This window comes from Plectrocnemia conspersa, unplaced genomic scaffold (genome assembly GCF_051122295.1).
Source record: "Plectrocnemia conspersa isolate PC_06_02 unplaced genomic scaffold, ASM5112229v1 ptg000010l, whole genome shotgun sequence".
NCBI lineage: Eukaryota > Metazoa > Arthropoda > Insecta > Trichoptera > Polycentropodidae > Plectrocnemia > Plectrocnemia conspersa.
In genome coordinates, this window is record NW_028277174.1 from 23561557 (window position 1) to 23587477 (window position 25921).

Here is a 25921-nt window from a genome sequence, read left to right on the forward strand (position 1 = left end):
TTTAAACTATGATATGAACTTTGATTTATATATAAAGACATATCGCTATGTTCATTTTTATAAAACTCAAAAGGTTGTAGATAAAAATAAACACGGTCCAATTTGGCGAAATTCGATAATGTCATTGTGGCATGTTTGCGTTGGCATCACAGAGGCTTACCTGTTTTTTCTCTTTGGCCTAAAATCACCCATCTTAGTAGATGGGAAACCGCAGAATTCAGTTGACCGTAATCCAACAACAAATTAGTGAAGGGATAAAGTTGTGCTCGACCAAGTTGAGTGTACTTTAGGAACTTAACATAGCATTATATTAAAACCAACAACATCTTCGACATGGGTTTACTTCATTAGAGTAGCGTAATATTATATTTATGTAGTTTCCTGTGGGTTGTCGGGTTAAACTACAAAGATGTTAAACTGTACGAGTTAGTGCTTAATAACTTTATTTTATTGACTTACATTTTTTTCTTGGAATGAAAATAATTAAAAATTTAATAGAAAAAAATATACGCGGAAAATATTTATAAAAACAAGTAAAATATTAATTTTTTATCAGAGATAAAGTATTAGTATTTGATCAAAGATAAAATTTTAATATTTTTTCTTTGATAGCTAAATTCTTTCTAGATGATGTATTGAATCAACTGTAAAATAGAGAAAAGCTTTGTTTAAGTATACATTTAACGAGTTACAATTATTTTTCAGCAGTTGGTTAATATATTAGGGTCTCTCTGTTATTAATTGAACGTAACGTATGTAACTTAATTAAAAACACTACGCATTAGCGTTTTAGCGGAAAATTTCTCGGAATTAATTATTGTAACGTTGTGGAACGGGAACGTACAACGTGATATGAATTCAAGTGGCCTTATCATGTGAAATGAATGTCTTCCTTCCTTGATTTTGGAGAATTTACTTAAGCGAAATATTATTAAGTTTATTTTGGAGTTAATTCGCAATCGTTTTGGAGTGTACGGTCATAATGTGGTTTTAATAGCATAATGTGTTTTTTGATTATTTTCGGAACAATAATTTTTTATATATATAGCATAAAAATAAATACAAAATATTTAAAATGTTGCTCCTTAACTGATCCTAACCATTTTAAAATAAGTAATACATATTAGTTAAATTCATAGATTCTTTTAATTATGCAATGTTTATAATAATTTATTACGCATTAATAACAAATGGCGAATATAGTTTATATTATACTTTAAGAATACATATACGTGACTTTTATTCTATATGTCTAAACTTAAATCTGTCAATGTCCCAAAAATGCAAAATTCGTATAGAAATGTTATATTCACACATTCTTTTTATTATTACATTATATAGTCGAAAAATATAATTATATAGAATGCTATGACTATATTATTTATTTTTAGCTAATTTATATTGACACATTACAGAACAAATTTAATTATAGCACACATCGTATAATATAAAGGGTACGTCTTATCGAATTGAATTGCAAATTGACTTCGCAAGTTCTAAACAAATTATCGGATGAATTGAAAAGCTTAATAACTACCATGGACTTCACCTAAATGGATCCTTATAAATTAAATGATGTAGTCTCGTAGCAGTATGTCTGGATATATAGATAAGTACTTTAATTTATGTATCAATTCGATCCCTCTGAGTGGTTTAAACTAAAAAAGGATTATTGCAGAATAAGCAAAACAGTACTTTCGAGGAAACAACGTCGCTACCGTAAATTTATTATTTTCCCATTTCTAGAGAACTTAACCCCTACTTGTGGAAACATATTGCTTTTTTACATTATCTAAAATTACAAACGGACGTTTATCAGTGAAATCGAATTTAAATTAAATATAACTTAACCGCAGATGGTTTATTTTTATAGGCAAATAAACAACGAATTAGTTTTCATTGTATCTCGGCGAATCTATATTTATATAATTCACTGATGTACTTTTATTCGTTGTTATATTGGAGAAGAAGTAAAATAAATGTTGTCGTATTAAAGATATAGTTGCAATTTAGTTAGTTATTTTATATTTAAAAATATTAGTATTTCAATAATAACTCATTTAACTGAAGAAACGGAGGTACTAAAATTTATATTATTGTTAAATTTCATCACAAAAACACCTATCCAGCCAGAAAATTTTTATCGAAAATACGCATTGACTGTACTTGTACTTGTCGTGTAAACGTGCTAAAAACGCAATAGATCAAAATTTTATATTGTGAAATCTCAATAATTGTATAAATCATAAAAATAACAAAAACAAATAGAAAAAGGTAAAGATTGATTTACTTTTACAAAATTTTTATTGTCAAATTATATGTGTACAACAAATAGGACACTTCCTTTAGGGACTCCTGCTTTTATTTCTTTTAATTTAGAATATTAATTATTTTGCTTAATTGTGAATAATCTGTAGAAATATATGATACGTTAGAAATATACGACTTAAGTAGAATGTAAATTTCAGAACCCAAACTAATGGTCAGAAATTTGTTTTTTCTTCTCTATTATGTGTTTTATTGTATTTAACAAGAGTTTTTCCAATACTTTAGATATTACTGGATTTCCTGGCTATTCTTCTACTATTTTCTAGGCACTTTGCACATGTTTTTATCTACACAGCGTTAAATAAATATTGCCTTTTTTTGAAGCTTCTTCATAATTTTGCCAGTTATTAATCAGTAAAATTGAGGTGAATTATTTTAATTAATATACCTTATTATTTCTATAGCTACTTTTGTTGATGTTACATATTTTATTTCCTTATTTTCTTTGATATTTCTTGTGTTTAGATTTCATTGGGTTTGAAGACTTCCTCAAGATGGTTAGCAAAAGAATTTTCATCATGTTTATTATTTTTCGCCCAATTTTAATTAACCGTTTTCATTGGCGGCATATATAGGCTATAAGTTTATTTAATATTTTCGGTGCTTTTCATAAAGAATGCAAATTAAATAAATTATTAATCAAGTTTATGAATTGTAGATTATTTTGAATTTTACAAACAAATCACAGATCATTTTCTGCTGTACCCCTTCTTTTTCAAGGATCAATTAAATCCTAATCGAGCGGTGGATAAAATTTAAAACAAAATAAACATGATTAAAAAAATGGTTTAATTAATCGCTGCAAATTCCTCTAAAAGCTTAACAATATTTTTCTCCTAGATAAAAAAAGAGGATAAACTGGCAAACAAAAATATAGGTTGAAAAAGTACCTAATTCTCACTTTGAATTCAATTTTTTTATGGAAATCTCATAAAGACAAACTAATACAAAGTATCAAAACAATCAGAGCAGAATTATCGTATAATCTCTTTTTAGCATAATAATAAATTATATAGCGAAATTAATTATTTATAAATCTATAATAAGACCTAAAATTTTGTATGCTTTTTAGGTTTGAGGATAAATAATTAATACTCTTAAGTACCCAGTAAAACTTCAAACCCAGCAAAATATTTCATTAAGAATCATGTCAAATGCTCTTCGGTTCGTCCGCAACGCCATATTACAGCGTGATTTAAAAATAGATACCCTTACCAAACACTTTAAAAAACACTTCAAGAGAGTAAAATCTTATAAAAACGCGTTAATAAAAAATATAAATGAGGAATAAATATAAATTATAATCTGATTTTATTTTTATAAATTATAAATAAAAAAACTTGATAAATGGTTTATAGATAAAAACGTCTAGATTAGGTACTACAAATTAAAAAAATATATCAAATACTTTATTGTTATTCTGTATGTTTGAGACACATTAGAATTGCCTTAAAATAAATATAGTTCATAAAATAGCTTCGTCAAAATATTTATAAATAAAATTAGTATGCTTAGTAAAATTATTGTTATGGTCAAGATGCTTTCACCATACCAAACGCTTGTTTGCCGGTCGTTCTTATACTGTTAGCGGCAGTGCAGTTCAGACCCAAGCATGAGCCTGCTTATTGATAAATATGAAGGCAAAAAGAGTTAATAAAGTGTTTCGCTGGTCCTTCGAATTATCGGTAAAATAGCTTTTTTGCGAGAGTAAAGCTCGCACAAGTAAAAAATAATAAGTTTTATAGACATAGAGTTATACATATGTTATGACTGCTTAAATCATATCAAAAAAAAATTGAGCTTTAGTTTTGATAGTAAACGTTAAAAATATAGTTAAGAAGAAAGAATTTCATAAAAGATGAGCTAACCAAAGCAATTTTTTTTCTGGATCCACTTTTTTTAATGGGTTTTCGTTAAGCTCAGGGGAGATTATATAATACATGAGCGAGTAAAACAGCGAAAAGGAAGTAGGTACTATTTTATTCCGCACACTCTTCTAAGCATATTTATAGCTACTTGAACGAGCATAAACACATAGAGTTCAATCGGTAATTGCAAATACACTTGCGATTCTTTCTCAGATTGCACAAGTTGATACTTTATTGCGGTAAAGTCCGAATTGTCCCGTGTTTCCCGAAACTCCCCCGACGGTTAACTTCCGCCGAACAGAGCAATCGAAAAACGCAAAGCCGTGCTCCGTTGGGAGAATTAGCGGCAATAAATTTCCACCCTTGCTTCCTAGACCGTAGAACGTACATAGTTCGAACCCGTGAACGAAATTGATAAACCGGGATTAGCGCCAAATCTGTAAGCGTAGGGGAGGGAAAAGTTTCGCGGTAATCAATTGTCGGAGCTCGGAAGAGTTTTTATTTAGTGCCTAGGAATTCGGGGTACTAGCCATTTATTGCTGCTCGTGCGTTTTGCTAGACTAGGCCTAAATTTTATTTGATAACGGCAAACGAGGGTAAAGTGGTCGGATTGGAGTGTCGCTGACAGATGGTTTGCGCCGGATAAGCGGGTTAAAGGGGCATTTTATGTGTTATCATATAGGGGTGAAAAGAATCACAAACATAATCGAATTACCACGAGTGACTATAAAATAAGTAAATGCGAGTTTATGTGCTCTTCAGATTGAAGATTTATTTAAAAAAAGGACTTATCAATAAAATTTAAATGACTTAATAATCAGATTTATGATGAGGAAGGAATATTAGTATAAATGTTATTTTTTAATATTTACAAATAAATTAAAGTAATATATAAAATGAAAAATGTGTCATGTGTCGTGATATCGTGACATTTTGACGTGAAATTTGATTATAAAACTTTTATCTTTCAAAATAATTCTATTACATTGAGCGTCTGCCCTTGTGTTTTATTTATTACCAAGTTTTTAATTATTAAGACAAACTATATATTTAGTTTGCAAAGTCAGTACATTTTTAGCAACAACACAATTTTTCCAAATATCTTTACACACACTTTATTATCTCTATATTTCTTTATTGCGTATAAGTTTGTCTCATTTTGAAATTCCAGGTACGCGATTTACATAAATTAATTTAATTCTGGGATTTCTGACAATTTACGATACATATGAATTATAAGACTAGTATATTATTATATAGCTTTTTGTATCAAATTTTATTCAAAACAATCGGGTCGTTCTTTGAACAAATTAAATATGTTTGATACACCCGCACTTATTACGTGCGGGATCACCAAATGCTTACAGATAATAATCATGTAAAACGCTCACAACAAAAACTAACGTTAGAGATGTGAGTAATTTTAATAAAAATATTTTTATAAAGAGCAAGAAATAATAAATAAAATACCAGAGCGCATTTATAAAAAAAATCAATTGTTGAAAGTAACATTTAAAAAAATCACATTATTCAAATTAATAGTTATTTAGCCGAAGGGGTGTGACTTTGCATCTAAATAGACACCGGTAAAAATTATAGCAATTTATATTATGAACATATATACATTCCTACATATATAAAGAAATATAGAGTTTCACTATCAGGCAGTAGAGTTAAAATGCTAGGTCTTGGAAATCAGAGTTTTTGTTGGCGTGTCGAGTTGTATTATTGTCGTCTATGAATTCAGTGGAATTTATCGAGATGTGTTCTCGTAATGCTCTTTCGTGTCAATGCAGTTTATTGGCTTGTCTCTCTGGCGTCTTCTCTTCGTGACCAAATATCACATATTTTATAACGCTGGTTCGGGATAGCTCAGACGAATTGCAGATGATGTTTGCGATCAAATTGCGTCACTTTTAAGACACGCCCCCTAAAGGTGTTGACACCTAAATATAAATGGTCAAAAGTAGAATAACAATAGTGTACGTAGGGTAGAATGTATTGTCTATCGTTCGTCCGTTCCAAACATAGAGTAGTTTTTTCGGCGGTACTTATATGTGATAAGGGTCTCGGAACGGATGTGCTGTTAACAGAGGTGGTCCGTGCAAAAGATCTCTTTTCCATTGTAGCATTACTTTCAAGATAAGCTCATATCTCATTTTGTTTGTTTAAAATGACATTTAAAATGAAACACCTACAGTATATATGTATTATTTATAATATAATAAATTGTAATTGTCATTTTTGCTCTATTTTATAAGAGTTATTTATTAGATAGAATACACATATGAATTTATATTAATAAAAATAAAAATTATTGAACATGTTTTTCTACTCGCGGAATGCAATTTTGGCTTGGGAATATTTTCAAACTCAACACTAATTATAATTACGAGATATGAGGATATTTTTTTATCCTCTTTGATGTTATTCGTTGCACTAGTATTACTTACAATGAAATAAATGCAAGTTTATTAAATTTAGACATATTCACAGACTTATTAATAAAATATTTGTTTTGTATAATATATATTGCTTACCAAAAGCGAATTAAAAGTAAAACAATTTATAAATAGCAAGTTAGAGCTCAATTTAGTTTACAAATCATATGGATATTTGATTTACCATCAACTGGCAAGTCAAATTGGGGTTATACTATGTTTATTTTTGCCGTAAAAATACCATTAGCCTAGCAATTTCCTTTTCAGTCAATTCAATATATTGTACATAATATATTTAATTCCAAAGGGTATCTGAAAATATTCTATATATTTTATTTAGTTTTAAAATCTGTTTATACATATTTTAATTATATTATACATTTCCCAGAATGTAATTTTCTATACCATACTAAAATATATAAATTGATATAATACCTTTATCACACGATTGAAAATTATTTAATTAAATCATTAAATGTGATTTAAAACATTACTCATTATTTAAATAGACTTAATATAAGATACAAATGAAGAAGATTGAATGAACTTTGCAATTAAAATTTTATAAGCGTATTTTTAATTCTAAAAAGTGGCATTGTTCGATTTTGTATTGATTTTAATAAAATTATTTGACATAACAAAAAGTCAATTAAAGTAATTGCTGTTTTAAATTTCATTGGGAAAGCATGTTTTTATTAAATTAAAAAATACAAAACAACATTTAAATGTAAAATAGTTGCAATATTTCTTACATTTTTTTAAATAATATGTTATTTATCGTATTTATCTTAATTGATTTTTATGCAATCACTAAAAAATATTTACAATTCAAACCACATTTATTAAAAAACTATAATTTATTGATGAATAGCACAACGAGTAATTTGTAAATTATAATTGTCAACTAAATGTACTATAAAAACCACACCTCTGTTGTTTAAAGTACTCTACATGTACAAAACCCTATAACCAATTGCCAGTAAATTTTTTTTTAAAGTAATTCTAGGTGTTTGTCGAGTCATAATTCATTAAATGTGTTTTAACATCCATCAATATTTAACCATCTTTATTATAATATTAATTATTGACTCAGCGTGAATTTATTTTCTTTGAAATCGAAATTAAAATTGAAGTTTAATAAAATTCCTTATTATATTTTATTCTTGGTATAATCGTCATATACATAAGTCGATAGCTAATATGTAAAAGACCTGGGTTCGAATTCCATTGGGAGATCAGAATAATCATGATTATATAAATATAATTCTCATCGATCAATACAATTGAGATTTTCTTAAAATTTAATATTATCACAAAAAGATAATTAAAAAACCGAGGTTGTACGTAGTTAAAGTCACTGATTCATTGATTTTGATTGCAATCTGAAATCTCACTATTTATGTAGTAGTTGTTGATTGTCTTTACCCCATTATGACGTACTGGGTTAACGACTGTTATTTTAAAACAAAAGATAAAAAAATAAATAAGTGCGAGGAATTTGATTTATTTTAAGCAGGAGCAGGATATAATAATCAACTTTACCTAGTTTTATAGAGTATTGTTTCTGAACAATCTATTTTCGGGATCTTTGATAATTTACAATAACTTTAAATCTATTAATCAGTCAACATAAATTCGGGATTGATTCTTCGGCAAAAACAAACGAGTTTAATTTTTTTGTCAAAAATTATCCGGGTCAAATATTAAATGTTCGATAAACCTGCACTTGCTACGTGCGGGATCTCTGGATGCTCGCTGGTAATAAATAACCCTTTAGTGGTAGCAATCGCAATTACATAGAAATATCTGAGTAATTTTATTAATAAAATTATTTTCAAGAAAGCAAAATTATAAAAAAACAATATCATCAAAATAACTATTCATATTTTATTTTATTTAAATAAAATCCTTTAACTTTTCCAATATATTTTTTTTAATTTTATAATATAATGAATTCTATTTTATACAAAAGTTTTCTTGAAAATGTCTTACAAATCATAAAATAAACTGTATTTGTCATTTTTTATATTATATTTAAATGTTATTTAGTTCATTGTATACATATACAACTTTATGTATATCAAATATATAAAAAAAAAATGTTCTACTTCTAGAACCAGTCTCTTAATCCCTGATGTGCGGTTTAGCTTGGAATTTTTCCCCCTCTAATTTTTTTAAACATAGTTAAATTTTAATTAAAAAAAAAATATTTTTTTTATAAAATCCTATATCGATATTATTTATTTACAATGAAACTTATCTTTTTCGACTGATCTAATATTAATTATATTCCTTGTTTATTAAAGTTCAAATTTGTGTTTCGTTTTAATTTAATAGTTCCTTTTAAATTATATTTAAATAAAAATATGTTATTTATATTTTTATGAATAACCTTTAAATCGATGTTCATACATATATATTTTATCGTGGAATAACTGGCGTTTTTCATTTACCAAAATACTTTTCATTGTGTCTTTTTTTAAATGTATCAAAAATACTTACGTCAATTTATGGATAGTATTTCATTTATATGTATTTTGAAATGTGGGTAGCTATTACATCAAAGTATAAAAAGTGACATTTTTATTTTTATTTATATACAAATATATCAAATTACTAGGCACCAGAGCAATACAATCGCACAACAGGTACGTAATATGAAAATATATAGGACAATAAATCGTTTCGGGAGAAAGGGGTTCTCCACGCCCTCTTACTTTTTACTCCTACGAATATTATCCCTTGAAGGGATTGCGCTGTTGTCTGAATTATTAAATGTTTCCTAAGTTAAATTGTAACCCTTCGGGACCAACGTTAGATGTTTATAACAATTTAGAGCCGTTACGCGTACGTTTGGAGCTTTATGTTTTAATATTTATTGAGTTCAAGTATAACGTGAATACAAACACGTAAGAATATTCAATTTAATAAAATAATATGTACACATTGTGTTGAAAACTTATTATGTGAGGGTTAAAATTTTGCCTGAGACAACTGTAATAATAAAAATAAAATTATTTTTAAAAACTTTGTTATTAAACTTTTTGGGTGGAAATGTTTTAATTTTTTTAGTTGTATCTAAGAGTTCTACTTGTTTCAGTGGTTCATTTAATTATTAATTAAATTTTAACTCCTACTTAGTAACTAGAAAATTATTAATGCTAGGGACAAGCTCAATAAAAGCGGACTTAAAACATTTTTTAAATGCAAATAGAAAATGCTAAATTATTTTCGTTACCAGTAAATATAAATTCATTTTTCTCCATCTTGATATATAAACAAATAATTCTAAAATTTATGATATGCGAGGGAGAATAAATTAAATAAGGGTGTTTCTCATTTCGTTGTGCGATGTAATGGAATTAAAAGCGTATTATGTTTTATTATATTTTTAATAAAAAAAAATATTACATATTTAACGTTCAATAAAAAAAAATCACATATATATAATATTTGATAACGATTATTTTCTAGACAATAATATAGTAAATTTTATTCGATAACACGTATATAAAAAAGTAATATATATATTTTAACGTCCTACAAGTAGATATATGTATGTATATATTGTTTTACTTAATTAAACACATTTTTTACAAATCGTTGAAATAAAGCTTCACCAAATTATTTTTATATTTATACATAATATATATATATTATATTATAAATGGTTTTAATAACATTGAATATACATTTGATACCAGCAAATTTTTATTTAAAGATATGTTTTTATGTGACACATATGCTACATAATTAAAAAAGTTTAGGAAGCTATGTGTGATTTTTTAATAATATTCTATTCAAATCTATTGAATCAAAAGTATCTTCTTAGTATCACATGTTATATATGTTTTTGGAATCTTGGGATTCAACACGATTTTCACTTACTCTATATCTATATTTCAGGTGCGATTCTCCAGCCATGGTCACGAATTTTCTGTAACTAAAAATCGTGATCATGGCTGGAGCATCACAGCCAAAATATAAAAAGAAAGTAAGTGAAAATCGCAATGAATCCCGAGATTCTAATATATATGTATGTGTATATTCAAAAAGATCTTTTAACCGATAAATTTAAATAAACATTTAGGTGATAAACGAGTACATAACATAACACAATGGTCTTTTTTGTAATATATTTTATATATTTGCGTATAATGGAAACTCTTTGAAGATATATTATTTGATAATGAATTGAATTGTATATAATATATGATTGCTATTGATCGTCTATCATTTAAATAAATCTATGGTATATATTATATATTATACAAAGAAATTGTGATTAAATCTATATGTTGTTAAAAACAGATATTTATAATAAATTTATCAAATTTAAATTTAAATATATATTTTATTGATACTATATTACTAGAATATTCAAAACTGTAATTCACTACTTAGTTATACGAGGTGTGATAAAAAAAAACCACAATTTTTGCGCAGTATCTGAGGGTCGTAGGCTCTTTAGTGACGCGGAATCATTAGGCAGAGCTGTTAGCGTCGGTTCTTTAAGTCAAGTTCTTAGGGTCTAGCCTTCGTAGCGCAACTCCCTTAGTATATCTTTAGGCGCACCGATGGAGACTCCTCTAAAAAGCTGTAGTTATCTGAGAGAAAGATCTGTATATGCCATATATCAAAGATATGTAAATAGAATATTCAAAGGAAAATTTATTAATTATATAAGAGATAAAGACAAAATCTCTGAGTGAACTCATTTTTTTAAATAAAAAAATTGTCGTTATTTTTTTATCACGCCTTTTGTGTGTTATTATTATTACTGGTAAATTGGATGTGCATTTTTTTGGTTAGACTGTATATTATTTAATATATACACAAAAAGCAAGGCGTATTCACACAAATATAGTATTCTAAGTATATTGACATCACATAATAGTATTTATTCCCAATAATCTTATAGATCATTTATACATTCTTCTTTATTTATTTGGTCATTTATACTTTTCTAATATGATATAACATGAATCAGATAATTATATATATGTATTATATTTTAATAAAATATTTTTCTAGATGACACAATAAGCGCACTATTATCACTACATATCACTATAAAATCAGATCGAATTTGAAATTTTACCGTTCGTGACTACGATCAGGGAGATTAATATAAGAAATGCAAAGTGAAGATGATTTATGCTAAAGTGAGAAGTCGCCGAACAGATTGCAGTCTCGAATTTTTCGCAGTCATCGTTATGCGAGAGAGTCTCCGATATACGACGAAGCATAATCGCTCCGTTTCTGTTGCACTTTGCTCTAGATGCTTGTGAAATGCAACGATTGAACCCATAACGAGCACTGTAAATAAAAAAAATATATTATACATAACACTAGACTACTAAGGAACCATTCAGAAAGTGACTTGTATAAAACTGTATTATTTAATATGACAACTGTGCATATCACTATTACACCTGACAAAGCATTTTATTACATTATTATCATTTATTATTTTATATATAAATTATTATGTCACAACGTTTTATTATTATTAATACTAAGAAGAGCGTATTGAGCAAAAAAAAAGTGTTAAATTACATTTAAAAAATATTATTTTTTAATCCAATTATAAAAGTAATATTTTTTGATTCTTCTATATTTTTATAATTAAATTATAAAATTACAATTATATTACAAAATATCAAAAAGACAGGCTATAATTTCAATCACACTCTTGATGACATATAATTTAAAACATATCAAGCTTTAATTAAAACATCAATTGATAAAATTTGCTGGTAAGGGACTTTACAAATATGTACATCATTTCAAGAAAATTCCCTCAAGGAATGGTAGCGAAGACGTCACTCAAAAAATAATTGTATCATCTTCGTCAACCATGAGGGCGAAAGCTATGTCAATTTGCTTCCTTTAGGCAAATATTTATAATACAGTATGTAGCATGCGAGTAGAGGGTTATTGAAAATTTGTGGAATCCAAATTTGAACAGTGTTAATATTTTTTCAAGAAATTGTAGAATATTTAGAGGAAAGGGACATATATTTAATATTTATTTAACAATTAAATTAATATGTGAACATAAACAAATCAATATTTTAAAACCATTAAAAAAAAACTATAAAGCTTATATATTTATTTTTAGTGAAATATATAAAACACAGTAATATAAAAATGTTTTAATAATTAGTTATAGAATGATTGGTAAAATGTACAAAATTATGAATTAGGTCTGTTCAAATTTAAAAATCGTAGAATGCAATTTGTGGAATAACTACTTTGCATTTATTATATGTCTTTTATTGTAACATGACAGGCATTAGTCCAATGTGTTACAACATAGCTACTAAAGTAGTGAAATACCAGTCTATAAACCAGAGCTATATTTTTTTTTATTATTAACTATTATTAGAGCTTAAAATCAATAGATACATATCCTATCTCGAATTTACTTTTATTTTTTATCTATGAGATTAGGAAAATATAGAAAAACCTGATCTATAATGATTTTTCCGAATTATATTATACAATAATCACTAATTCAGATTTTTCAGACACGATAGGAATTTAAAAGCGCTAGGGTCTTCGGGATTAAAACCCAATGTATTTTTGTATTAGTCACTAACTTATACTACTGTTTTATAGTAATAAGCTTAAGGTATAGCTGATATTGATATACTTAGGAACATAAGTTAAATAAATATAAAACAATCTGGTAAATTGTTAAATAAATATTATATGTAAATATAATTTTTATTACACCTAACCCTAATTATTAATTTTTGTGACAAAATTCAGATACTTGATTTATTATGTATAAAATAATACATAAGATAATATTTTTTGCTATCGTCGTATATTTTATCGACATTTTTATTAAACTAGCAGTCGGTTTCACACTATCGCGATATACCACAGCAAGTAGCTGTACGGTTACTGGACGTCTGGCTATTTGGACTTTGTATTTATTTATTTTTTATTTAGGTTTCAAAACAAGGTTTTAACAATGTAAGTCGTCGCTCTTTATAAAATTTTAATTGACATTATACATAATGACCTTTAATATAATCCATAAAAGAGGAAATAACGAACAAATACACGACATACATTATGAAAAGCAGCTCTTTGTTATTTTAAGTATCATTTCTTGTTTAAAGAAGTAAGGATACTAAACTCAATTTTACTGATTTTGGTAAAGCTAAATGGAATGTAACTTTTTGTTAATAGTTTTATTCCATTATTTTTATTAAAACAAGTATTATTTTTTCAAATATTTTATTCAATGTCTGTTAACTTAATGCAGAATCGATAGACATTATAGGCAATGTCATAGTGTTCCTAAAACAATTGGTTACCATGAAAAATAGCCTATCATAAGCTTAAATTAAATTATGATAATTATTAAATTATGTTAGAATCATTAAACTCATTCCTAAATCCATTAGGTGTATTGTGTTAAATAGTTACATTACTAAAAAATATATAAATCGTTGTTCTGAATATATTATAAGTCAATCACAAAACAAAATCGTTTATACGTATAACTTTGTAGAAATGTTCTCATATTTATGGTGTCTTTCATCAGTCAATACGTTTTGCTATTGACATGTCTAAAGGAAGAGCTACTTACCAGCATGTTTCCAAAGTTTTCTCCCCATATTTGAGGGTGTGCTCCCTGTTTCTTATATGCCGAACTGTATCCGAATAGTCGGCATAACACCTATCCCAGTCTTTGGTTACTCCGGCGAAGCATCCGGTGTGGTTCAAGTACTCTTTTTGTTGGAATAAAAGCAAAAACGTGTAAGTAAAGTTACGCATACGTCATAGTTGACAAGTTGAAAATTGTTAAAGTTAATTTGGAGGAGATGAAAAAATAAAAACAGGTGGAAATGTATATGAAATATATAATGTATCACATATATTAAATTGAATTTCAAGCGTCGTTCATTCTGACCTTCATCAAGAGTTTGTGCTTTTAATATTTATGTATTTTGCTTAAATAATAATTTTATATTTATTTAATTAAAAATTCTGGTTGAAAACGTGTTCAAAGCTTAAGAGAACATGTCATGAAATTATATAATATAATAAACATATATGATATATCAAAGCATAATATAGTATATCTAAAATTTTTAATGTAATATACAATTAAAATATGTTTTCACGGTTTAATATGATATTCTAACGTCCAGTATACTATATTATTAAAAATAGTATTATACTAAAATATAATAATTAAATTAAACGTTGACACAATATGCTTCACACACGATTTATGGTTTGTCTTTTTCAATAATTTAAGATTATTTTTCTAAGCATTATTAAAATTCTTATGAATAGTAACAATACATACGTTTCAAAAAATTAAAATATTTGTTCAGATTTTTTCTGAGAATGTACTGCGGATGTTTGCTTTCCTTTTATAAATATATTTTATTATGCATAATGTTAACTTGGGGTGTGTGTATTTTGCTGAGTCGCATTTTCGTATATTTCTCTATTGAATGAGGAAAACCACGGTTCTTTGCATCATTGTAACTCGATGGTACTTAATCGCGACGGTGGCGTTATCAAAATTTTACCTCTGTCCCACTCGACTGCTTTTCAGTATAGAAGGTATTTTTATAATGAAGCTAATGAGGCAGATTTTAAATGAATTAATTTTATACATTAAAATGTATAAAATAAAATAAAATATATTGTATATTAAACTATGATACTAATATAACAATATAACAATATATATATATATATATATATATATATATATATATATATATATATATATATATATATATATATATATATATATATATATATATATATATATATATATATATATATATATATATATATATATATATATATATATATATATATATTTTGTAAAATTTGATGTTGGAAAGGACGCAGTTCATAAAAGTTATAACAATTTGTATTTGTGTCAAAGCTTTCAATTTTATGTTAGTAATCATAGATACTTATTTCTTTGCTCAACTTCAAAGCAATATCTGCAGCCAATTTTTGTAACTTAGCAACGCTCATAGATTCAAAAGACGAGTCTCATCTAAAGCAAGATTATCATAGACAATGGCATCAAAGTCCTGTAAATTTGTATTTTAAATAATTTTACGATTGGTATGCTGCTTATATTTTTTGTTGCTTGATCAATATATATATATATATATCATTTAATAACTCTTCGCTATAGTTTATTAAAAAATTCAATATATGTATATTTCAATTCTTTTGACAATTTTCTACTTCATTATCAGTTTATCGTAGTATTTATTACTTCTGACATATTATTTTATAGTTCTACGTCCTATTTACATGGTATAAATAGCTCTATGATGAGCTTTTGTAACTCGTTGAAAAGTGGTTATAATCGCATTAAAGACGGAATTCCGTAGTCCGTAACGTCTCAGACTAGTATATCTGAGGTTGCGGGTTCGAGCCCCAGCAGCGGCACACGAATTTTTATTTATAAAAATGCGCAAAAATCCTTCTTGATTTGGATGAATCTTATCCTGAATTTATCGATCCGGAATTTTATCTTTAGCGTGTTGTCCCAGTCTTTGTTTAGAGTGAATTTTAAATAAATATTTTTTTGCATTCTTTTGTAACTTAATCTACGTATTGATTAAGGTTGTCTGTCTTGTGTCTTTTCCATATGTTTGTTTTGTTTCTATAGCATCTAGTCTTAAATTATATTTTTGACTGACTTCTGTTACTTTACTTATGAGTATTTTCAACCTCTCTCAACAATTCATTTTGAACACAGCATCATTACTGTAACGCTTGTTATTAAGCAGATGATCAATATTTTTTGAATAAACGTTAAAAATTGGAGTGGATAAAATATAACTTTGTCTTACTCCTTGTGGAATTTTTATATCATCTGAATTTTCTCATGTAAGACTATGTTAATGCTTTTTCAAAATAGATGGAATAATTAAATTTGGTATTTATTATTATTTTAATGCTCATAATTTAAGAGATAGTACCAAAAAATAACTATGTCTTCAATATTTAATAAATAAAATTGTAAAATTTCAATAAAGTAAAAAAAGCCTGAACAACTATTTTTTTTAAATTAAGTTTCTCTATTTATTGAAAAAAAATATTGTAAATTTGTTTGTTATCTTGTCTGTATAAAATAAACATTTGCAAATTAATCATTACAAAATTATTATATGGTTAACATCTTACTTCACAAAAAAGTAAATATTTAATAAAAAAAATTTTTATCGTAACATAATTTGTATGTTTTGCAAAAGGCCAAGGTAGAAACATTACTAATCATTAAATTATTTAAAATACAAATTAACAGCAATTTTGATTTTTTTTACTAAGATTATTTTTGCTTTTGTCAAAGCACGCTTTTAGAATTTACGAGTGATGCTAAATCACAATAATTATATACAGATTACGTTTTGATGTTGCTTTTGCAAAGATACATAATCCTTCGGGGGCTCCTTAAGTCATGTTATTTATTAATGACATAAATACGATAGTGACTAATTCAAGTTTTCTTCTCTATGTAGATGATTTATAATTGTATCTTTACAGCGATTTAGATTTTATATGGAGATGTGCTTCCATCAATCGTCTGCCCTTTAGTGTTAGAAAGTGAAATACTATGTCATTTTCTTATGATCTTGGTGGTAATATTTTGCTTAGAGAAACTTCCACGAAATCACTTCTCTCTGATTCACTTTTGAAAGCAAATGGATGTTCTTTTCTGTGCAAGTGGAAATCTTCTAAGATGCTCGGCTTTGTTATGATGAACGCATTTCACTTTGACGATTCGTTAGTTATTCGCATTCATATGGCAATTTAATTCGCAGAATTTTTAAATCAAGATCTATACTTTGAATGGGATTCACTGAGTTCTCGTAGAAAGTTTTATGTCGCTAAGCATTTCTTACTATTAAAAGATGCTATTGACAATAAAATTATTCTCGAGTAATTTAAGTTTTGTATTCCGTCTTCGAAAATCACGATTGCGTCCCCTTTCGATAACCGTTAGAGCCAAGACGTTCGCAGTAGCCGACTTGTTTAAGACTGTCGCCATCGGAGTCCTTAATACGCCGGCATTGTACATTTACCTAATTATTTTATTTATATCAGCTACGTTCGTATAATTTTATTATATTATCATATGATTTTTTTCTTATTCACTATGTATTATTTTTTTATTACCAGTATTATTTTGTATATTGTAATTTATTTCTTTATTTTTATTAAATCTTCAGTTGTATCTCGACAGGCGTAAGCCCAATGTGTCAATCAGACAAAGAAACTGAATACTTACAAAGTAAGTTTTAACCACCAGACTAAAAGTCAGAATCAGTGACATCCATATTAATAATTATAAATTATTATGTGCTTTACAATTTATATTCAATAGATGTCATTGAAGCTGCGGCCGTTTTTTTTTAATAATAGCGCATTTTTATGAATAAAAATTCGAATGCCGCTGCTAGGGCTCGAACCCACAACCTCAGAATTATTAGTCTGAAACGTATGGATCACGCTATTCCGTCCTTAATAAAAATAATATTATATAAAGTTTTTTGACCATCGTAACGTATTCAAGTAACTTCTGAGATCACGATGATCTTAATTTAATTTAAATAAATAAATAATTTAATTGAAAATATAAAACTTTGACACAAGTACAAATCATTAAAACTGTAAAAGAATCTTTAAGACTAGATAATGAATTGTAGCCATATTTAAATACGAACGTTGCTTTTTAAATGATATGGTCTTTTTCAAATTTTGACTCATATCATTTTATATTATGCTATGATCATTGAATTTAAATGTCTTGTATTATACATATGTGTTTTTTGTACCCCAAAAATATATTGTTCTTTTAATATTAATTATATTTCAATCTAAGATAGGGATTTTAAAATAAAAAATATGTGTTAAGTCACAAAAAAAGGGTTTGATGGCACTAGTACTAAATATATGTATGTATAAAAATAATTTGGACCAGAGTTTTCGTAATAATTATTTTTATTTCGTTAATCTTTGACACTACAAAAAATCGCCACCGACTTATTACGCCCCCAAAAAGTTTTAATTGAAGGAATTCTTGCAAGCTTGAATTCATTCATTGTTTTCGCTAACTTTTTAATGAAGCAGCGAAGCAATATTTTGCTCAAAGGGCCGCGTTATTCAATGTGTACGTTGATAGACTATCATTTCCCAAGAAACAAATTAGCCAAAGTCTCTCTATATTTTAATATTGTACGAATTTAATAACTCCTTCGAATTTGTTTGAGCGGATCACCCTTTCTGGGATTATCGAGAAGTGTTCGTTCATATTTTATTGTTCCTCCGAAAATAAAATCGTGCCGGGTGAATGCTCGAGAAGATTAAGAAGAAAGTACATTATCGAATATGGATTTCGGCTCAAAAATTCTTCGAAAGAGATTCAATTTGACGGTGTTTTATTTTATTTACCTCTCCTGAAGTCTGTGTCGTAGCAGAGCAAGTTCATGAAGAATTTAGCACTGGCCATCTGCTTTTCAGCCGCTAATCTTGTCTCGGTAGGCAGGCACTCTTTGTTCCAGGCTTCGACGCAATCCATTCCGCTCTTGTAAGCCCTTGTGTAGGAAAATTGCAAATATTTGTTAAGGACTATGCTTTTGGTTATATAATACGATTATACAGGGTGGCCGTACATGTAATGTAACAAATATATTTTTTTTTTGTTTTCCATATCTAACTAAAGTTTAAATGGATTAAATATAAATTAATAAAATATTATACTATTTGATCTATTAAGATTTTTTTTATGCAAATGTAATGTGATTAAATATTTATAAAAAAATATTTAAATTTCTATAGTAAAGCTTCAGTAACAAGCTTTCAAAACCCATTGTAATGTTTTTTAAAAAAAAAACGTTTTGCCACCATTCCCGACATTGGGAGCAGCTAAAGGCGCTGTCGAATGAAGCCTTCCAGAAATTCTTTTATTCATGAAATCAAAATATAGGATAAGTGCATCGCTAGTCAAGAAAAGTACTTTGAGGGATATTAATTTAAATCTGAAGTGAGCTTATTACTTTATACAGCGTATTTTTTGATAACACCTCGTATCTGTGAAGAATTATATCAAGCAACTTAGCACTAATTTTTCACCCCTTTTTTTGGATCGGAGTGACTTTCGTGTATCTCTGAATGAGAACTAGGAGATAAATCTGACGGTCACTGATTGTTTCCATTGCGTTTTGGAGTTGAATATGATTCGTCATAGACGGAATAAAAATACTTCGCGTAAGAATCAGCATAATCTTTATAGCCTTCGAAAGTTTTTAAACCGCGATGCATCTTAATTTGTGAGGAATCTCATTTCATTACACAAATTTCATAATGCGTAAAAAGCAATTGTATATTTTAAAGCTGTATTTTTCTCAAATACATATTATAAAATATTTTTATATATGTAGTTAAAAAGCAAACAAGAGTGAATAATTTATTATACAAAAATATGTATAATTTGTTCTGAGTCATGTCTCATTATGCGACTGTTGTTTCAAGTCAAAGAACGCAATATACGCAATTCGTATCGTATGCTTTACATTACAAACCGAGCAGTCAATGGGGTGGTCTCAGTAATGTATCTTTGAAGCGCAGCAGTGCAATCTCGTAGAAACAGTGGGAGGATCACCAAATATTGTGGCTATTTGTAGACTGCATACATATATATTATCTCACATGCGCCTTATTCAAGTTAGAATTATATAATAAAAAAATAACTTTTATCGCCACCTGTATAACCTATTACTTTCTTACTTACTTGCATAATGCGTTGATTTGATCCAATGAAGCCGGAAGACCCCCGTGACCTTCCAACGGTGACATGGCCAAGCATCTGCGCAGCTCCCCTTTGCATTTGTCATCAGCATTTCCGCCAGCCGTCAGCCATAATACTGTAAAATAATTAATTAAACTTATAATTAATTGAACACCTTCCCTGTTACCGAGCTAACGAGTAGATCGATATGTTATAAAGATGAGTTACTAGTACATAGGCATTGAATGGTGGAGGTTTGAGCCTTATTAGTTAGTTTATCAGAATAGGTGAATATTCGAGGAAATTAAGCTGTTATTTGTGAGAAAACTATCGAGCCCCTTTTTGAATATATATATATATATATATATATATATATATATATATATACATTTGCTTATCGAAAATCATTGTGACAGGTATACTGTGGAATATAGTAAGTTAGCCTAAGTTCCTAATGAATAATGGAATGTTTTCCTCTACATTTCCACATATTGCTACAGTATATAGAAACCCATAATATTATGTTTATTTGTTTTGAATTATGTAAGAGAATAATTGATAAATTAATATTATTGTATATAAAATTAGTGTACCAATAACATTTTAAAAAGTAATAAACAAAGAATTGCAATTTTATAATTATTATATTGACTCAAAAAATCATTAGAAAAATATGTCGCTTAAATATAACGCTTTTCAAATCAATATACTGACGTAAGTTTTCATCGAAATCCTGTCAATATTCATAAATTAAAACATAATCTCTCATCGTTTACCGGTCGTATTATTCTGTTCATACCATTGTGACGAATTTGTTGTGTGTAGATGACTTTTTGTATGTTACGCAATAAAAGCGTAATAAACCCATCTATTAGTTTTATTACAAGCCAATAGGTCGAATATTTTATTGAGATTTGGATTTAAAAAATCTTTTTTTGATAAACTTAGATCATAAATAATTATCAAGACAGCACAATGAGATATTTTCAGTTGGCAAGTCGTTCTATTAAATAACAACAAAAGTGGCGAACCTTAAATTTCCCTCAGGAGGGGCCATGTGTATTAAAACTGTACACAGCTCTTCAATAAAAAACTTTCGTTTTTAGCCCGCTTCCGTTCACATAATTAATTACTTTTTCTCTTTTTAATACATATAAAAATTTTCAACACCTTATATCTGTATGACAACCATAAAACAACATTATGTTTTTGAAAGTATAAGATAGTTATAATAAATATTTTAAACAATTAAATATTACAAATAAAATAATATTTTTTATTGTATTTTAAGTACAGGAATATAAAAATATTTAAACTGAAATTTATCCCATACTTATTTTTTTAGAACTAATTAAAAATTTCAGATTAATTTCGTAAAGTAACTTTCGTTGATGATGAAGGCTTTTAACAATTACAAGTTAGTGTCGGGCGTCAAACTTTTCGTTAAATATTTAATTTGAGGAAAAATGGAAAATTCAGCTGTAACTTTATGATGGCAGTAAATAAAACAACGTTTTAAAATAATTTGGTTATATTTTAATATGATTTCTTATGTGAGATGTACTTTATATACCGTAGGTTATACTTAATCTTATTATATTATATTCGATTACAATCGATAAACATATCGTATTTCTGTTACGTAGTAACAAAAACAAATTGGTTATTATAGACGTGTACATATATATACATATGTATATAAAAAGCAAAAGCTGGTAAATTAATATTATATAATATTAATTTAAGAAATATTGAATTTTAGGAAATTTAATCTAAATTTAAGTATATTTTCTTGCTAGACATTTATGGATCAAGAGAGACCGAAATTAATAGTTAATCGAATTTTAAAATACGTTGTTTGTAATTGAATTATTTTGGAATTGACTATTAACGACACCGTTTATGTATTGGTTTTAAAATTGAATTAAACGCATTAAAAATCAGAGTTTACAAGACCATGCAAAAGAAGATCAAAATACATTATTTATACAGTGCCCTATTATTGCCTATAAGCATTAACTAAACAAACATAGCTGCCTTATCAAAAAGCTTACTTACTTTAAGTACTTTTATTGCACTTAAATTAATTATATAACTTGATATTGTCTAATAGTGTAATCAGTTTTGTATAAAATCTAACGAATATTAATATTAGTCATAAATAATTCGCTATCAAGATATAATTCGAATAATAAAAGCGTAGCTCGCGATATTTTATAACATTGTTTAAATGAAAATATACTGATATAATATATTTTTAAGCATTATTATATAATTATATAAAGATATAATGAAATGCGGATGTACTTAAATACAATAGAAGCGAGTTGACATATATTAATTACCTAACACTTTATAAAGCCTCGACATGAACTTCCACTTATTGTACCTTTTCAAATGCCAAAGTACGTTGTGGTACTTGTAAAATAACAAAAATGCAAAATTTAGTATTGTAAGCATTTTTCTAAATCCACAATGTATTTTAATGAGCATTATTGAATTTTTTTGCTTAGCAAGTATATATTTATATAAAAAATATCGTATTTTCATATGTAAAATTTGGATATATTTTCCATCATTAGAAATCAATTTTCGAATTGCATCGCTTGTATATTCGATCAATGAAATATGTTCATGCCTTGAATTTAATTTTAAAGATGAACCGATATTAAAAGTTGTTAATGCAAAGTCGTGGTTTTCACCCCGAAAGACGCATTGTCTATTGCATTTTTTATGTAGAAATTGGTAGGTTTTTCTGGACATTACAAGTGCTTTACGAATTTTTCTGTGCCTTTATCCTGCAAAGATGGAAATCCACTATCTGCGATTTACCCATGCTGGAATTGTTTTCAACTGCTTATTAGCAAATTATTGCGATAGATTTTATTGGGTAGTTATTGTCAGGATATTAGCGTATAGAAATTGTTTTGTTTTCAGAATTTTATGTCAGTCGTTGATATAGATATTAAATAAGAGAAGTAACAAAGTAGCGTCTACTTTTCAAGTGAAATCCATTCTGATAAATGTATAGTCCTTTTTGTGTCATAGAGTCTGTATAAAAGTCTAGCATAGTTGATAGTGTTGGCTGCTTTAAGATTGATTTTTTCTTTCTCAAATCTGTGATGTTTAAGAGTTGTTGAAAGTAAAACACTTTAGACTGTTCAAATCTAAAATTTAATAAAACGACATTCATTTTGGGATAACTTAATATATATCAATAATTGCATTAAGTAAATTTCAGAACTTTAGATCTATAAATATTACAGATTTTTTTACACTGTTAAAAATTTACACTGTTATTTATATATATGGTTGTGAATTGATTAAAAACAGAAATTTTAAGATTGTAATGAAAGTTAGCTCTAACTCTTTTTTTCACAAAATAGACTTGCCTCACTTTCGAAATAAATGGCTCTACTAATATTATTATTTTTAAACTATGAACAATCACACATTTCTAAATTAAAACATTTTTTTATGTTATGTGAGGTAGAGGTCAGGAATGTTTTTTTATAAAAGAATCTTACGAAGAAAAGCAAGTATCTGCTGTAAGGTTTATAGAAATGTTATGTCAAGATATAATTGTAAGTTTTATTTTAGTATTGAAACAATTAGAAGGACTGCGATATATTTAATTTTCACATGATAATAGGGATTGAAATACAATGCAATTAGTCTCCAATATAACTTATATTATTTGTTAATTTTAATAAATAATAGAGTCGCCTCTTCTATTAGTATTGTTATTTTGTATTGTGAAAGTCTTATTCCAAACTAACCATATGTATGTAATTCTGTCTCGTTTCATAGCAACGGCCCTATGAATTTAGTAATACTCTGTCATTATTATTATAATATAATAAACCCCAAATATTTAATTACATCTTAAACGACCGTCCTTGGACGGGCAAACATATTTTGATATATTAATATTATTAATAACAATATTAATACACGTTCTAATAATACTAATTGGTCTCTAGCTCACACCTTTAAACATATTATACATCTATTCAAATTGTTCACGGGTTTTCTTCCAATCACTCGCGGAACGAACCATGAAAAATACCTTGCCGTGAAATATACGTTTTATGAACACTTTGAGTGTTCCGGGAAGGATATTGGTTTTCTTATATGGTTCACGTCTTCAGTCACCCGGCTAATACACTTTATGAGGTTTATTCTTCTACAAAAGATATAGAATAAGAGCATTGAAACTTTCACGTCGGTATATGCGAAAGACATAATTGTCCAATTCGCGAGGATGTTGGCCTCCAAAGTATATTATTAACCGTGTTCATATCCGCCCATTTTGGTTCATCTACTGCCCTCGCCCTAATTTATCGTCAGTGATGGCGCGTGATAATGCCCTTTGATGCGTGAGGATGAAAGACGCAGTTAATGAAACCTATATTTTTATATTGTCTTTAGAGACATGTTACTGATGTTTAGATATATTAAAAGTTCTATTTCGATTTAATATAATAAATATACATTTTAATTATATATTATATTAAGTATTTAATAATATTTAAATTCATTACAATGTGTACTCTACACATATACTAAGATAGCATTATGTACTTGCAAATCGATAGTTTTGGATTTAAGAAGAGTGATGCTCTTTGATGTGAGTAAAATTTATATGGGTCAGTTGGTATGCACTATGTTCGTTGTCAAGGTGGCAAAAGATGCAATAAAAAATATCAAAAAAACTGTACAAAATTCATATATATGGGCGCTTTTATATTCCGGAATAAAAGGTATCGCAATAAAGATGGACTACAAAGCTGCTATTTTTTTATTCTTTCGATAAAAAAAGCACGTAAAAGTCAATATGATCAACCGTTAGATTTGTTTCACTTTAGATTCACGAAGAGTTTACTCGAGCTTTGACTAGTATCATAAATTTACGTATTTAAATCTGAATATTAGCTTCATGTAAGGTTTAAATATTAAATGCTGTAACGTAATATTATTTTTCATAATTTTATTTTTTTATATATATGCAGGTAAATGTATTTAACATTCACCTGCCTAGATTTAAAAAAAATCGGGTTTTGCGGGCAAAGAGGTGTAACTATAATCAAATAGACGACAGAAAAGCTAGTAAAAGTTTATGTTATAAACATATATAGAGAAATATATATGCCGCTATCAAATGGTTGAGTTAAAATGGTAGGTCTTGGAAGTCAGAAAGTCTCCGCTGGAGTGTCAAGTTGTATTATTGTCAGCTGTGATTTCGGTAGAGCAGCTAAGATTGTCGTGATAAATTCTCGAAATGCTCTCTGAACGATTCGCTGATGTCTCTCGTGTCGATTTGGTCTCTGCTAGTGTGGCGTATCTGTGTCATATCTCTGGAGTCTTTCCCCGTGTTCCTTGCTCTATTCCCAAGTGTCAAATATTTTATTATTTATACTTTTATTACAAACGCCTAGAGAGAAACGGTCTAAAGTCGAAGAACAATACTTGAGTAATGTTTTAAG

The 25921-nt window shown here is 27.4% G+C and overlaps 3 protein-coding genes across 3 annotated transcripts in view; 2 read left to right on the forward strand and 1 right to left on the reverse strand.

Annotated features, from left to right (window-relative positions):
- LOC148231080 (uncharacterized) overlaps positions 1-25921 on the forward strand; it is a 185317-nt gene that overhangs the window by 96170 nt on the left and 63226 nt on the right. The window lies entirely within an intron of this gene.
- LOC148231082 (junctional adhesion molecule 2A-like) overlaps positions 1-25921 on the forward strand; it is a 314013-nt gene that overhangs the window by 76666 nt on the left and 211426 nt on the right. The gene's annotated exons all lie outside the window — the stretch shown is intronic.
- The window catches only part of LOC148231084 (uncharacterized), a 29104-nt gene continuing 14112 nt past the window's right edge, over positions 10930-25921 (reverse strand). The window contains exons 2-5 of the mRNA XM_088195190.1: positions 20439-20571; positions 19100-19242; positions 14247-14388; positions 10930-11956 (exon numbers count right to left, since the gene is read on the reverse strand). Of these exons, the coding sequence (XP_088051316.1) occupies positions 11716-11956; positions 14247-14388; positions 19100-19242; positions 20439-20571 (659 nt within the window). The 3' untranslated portion in view covers positions 10930-11715. The remainder of the gene's footprint in view (positions 11957-14246; positions 14389-19099; positions 19243-20438; positions 20572-25921) is intronic.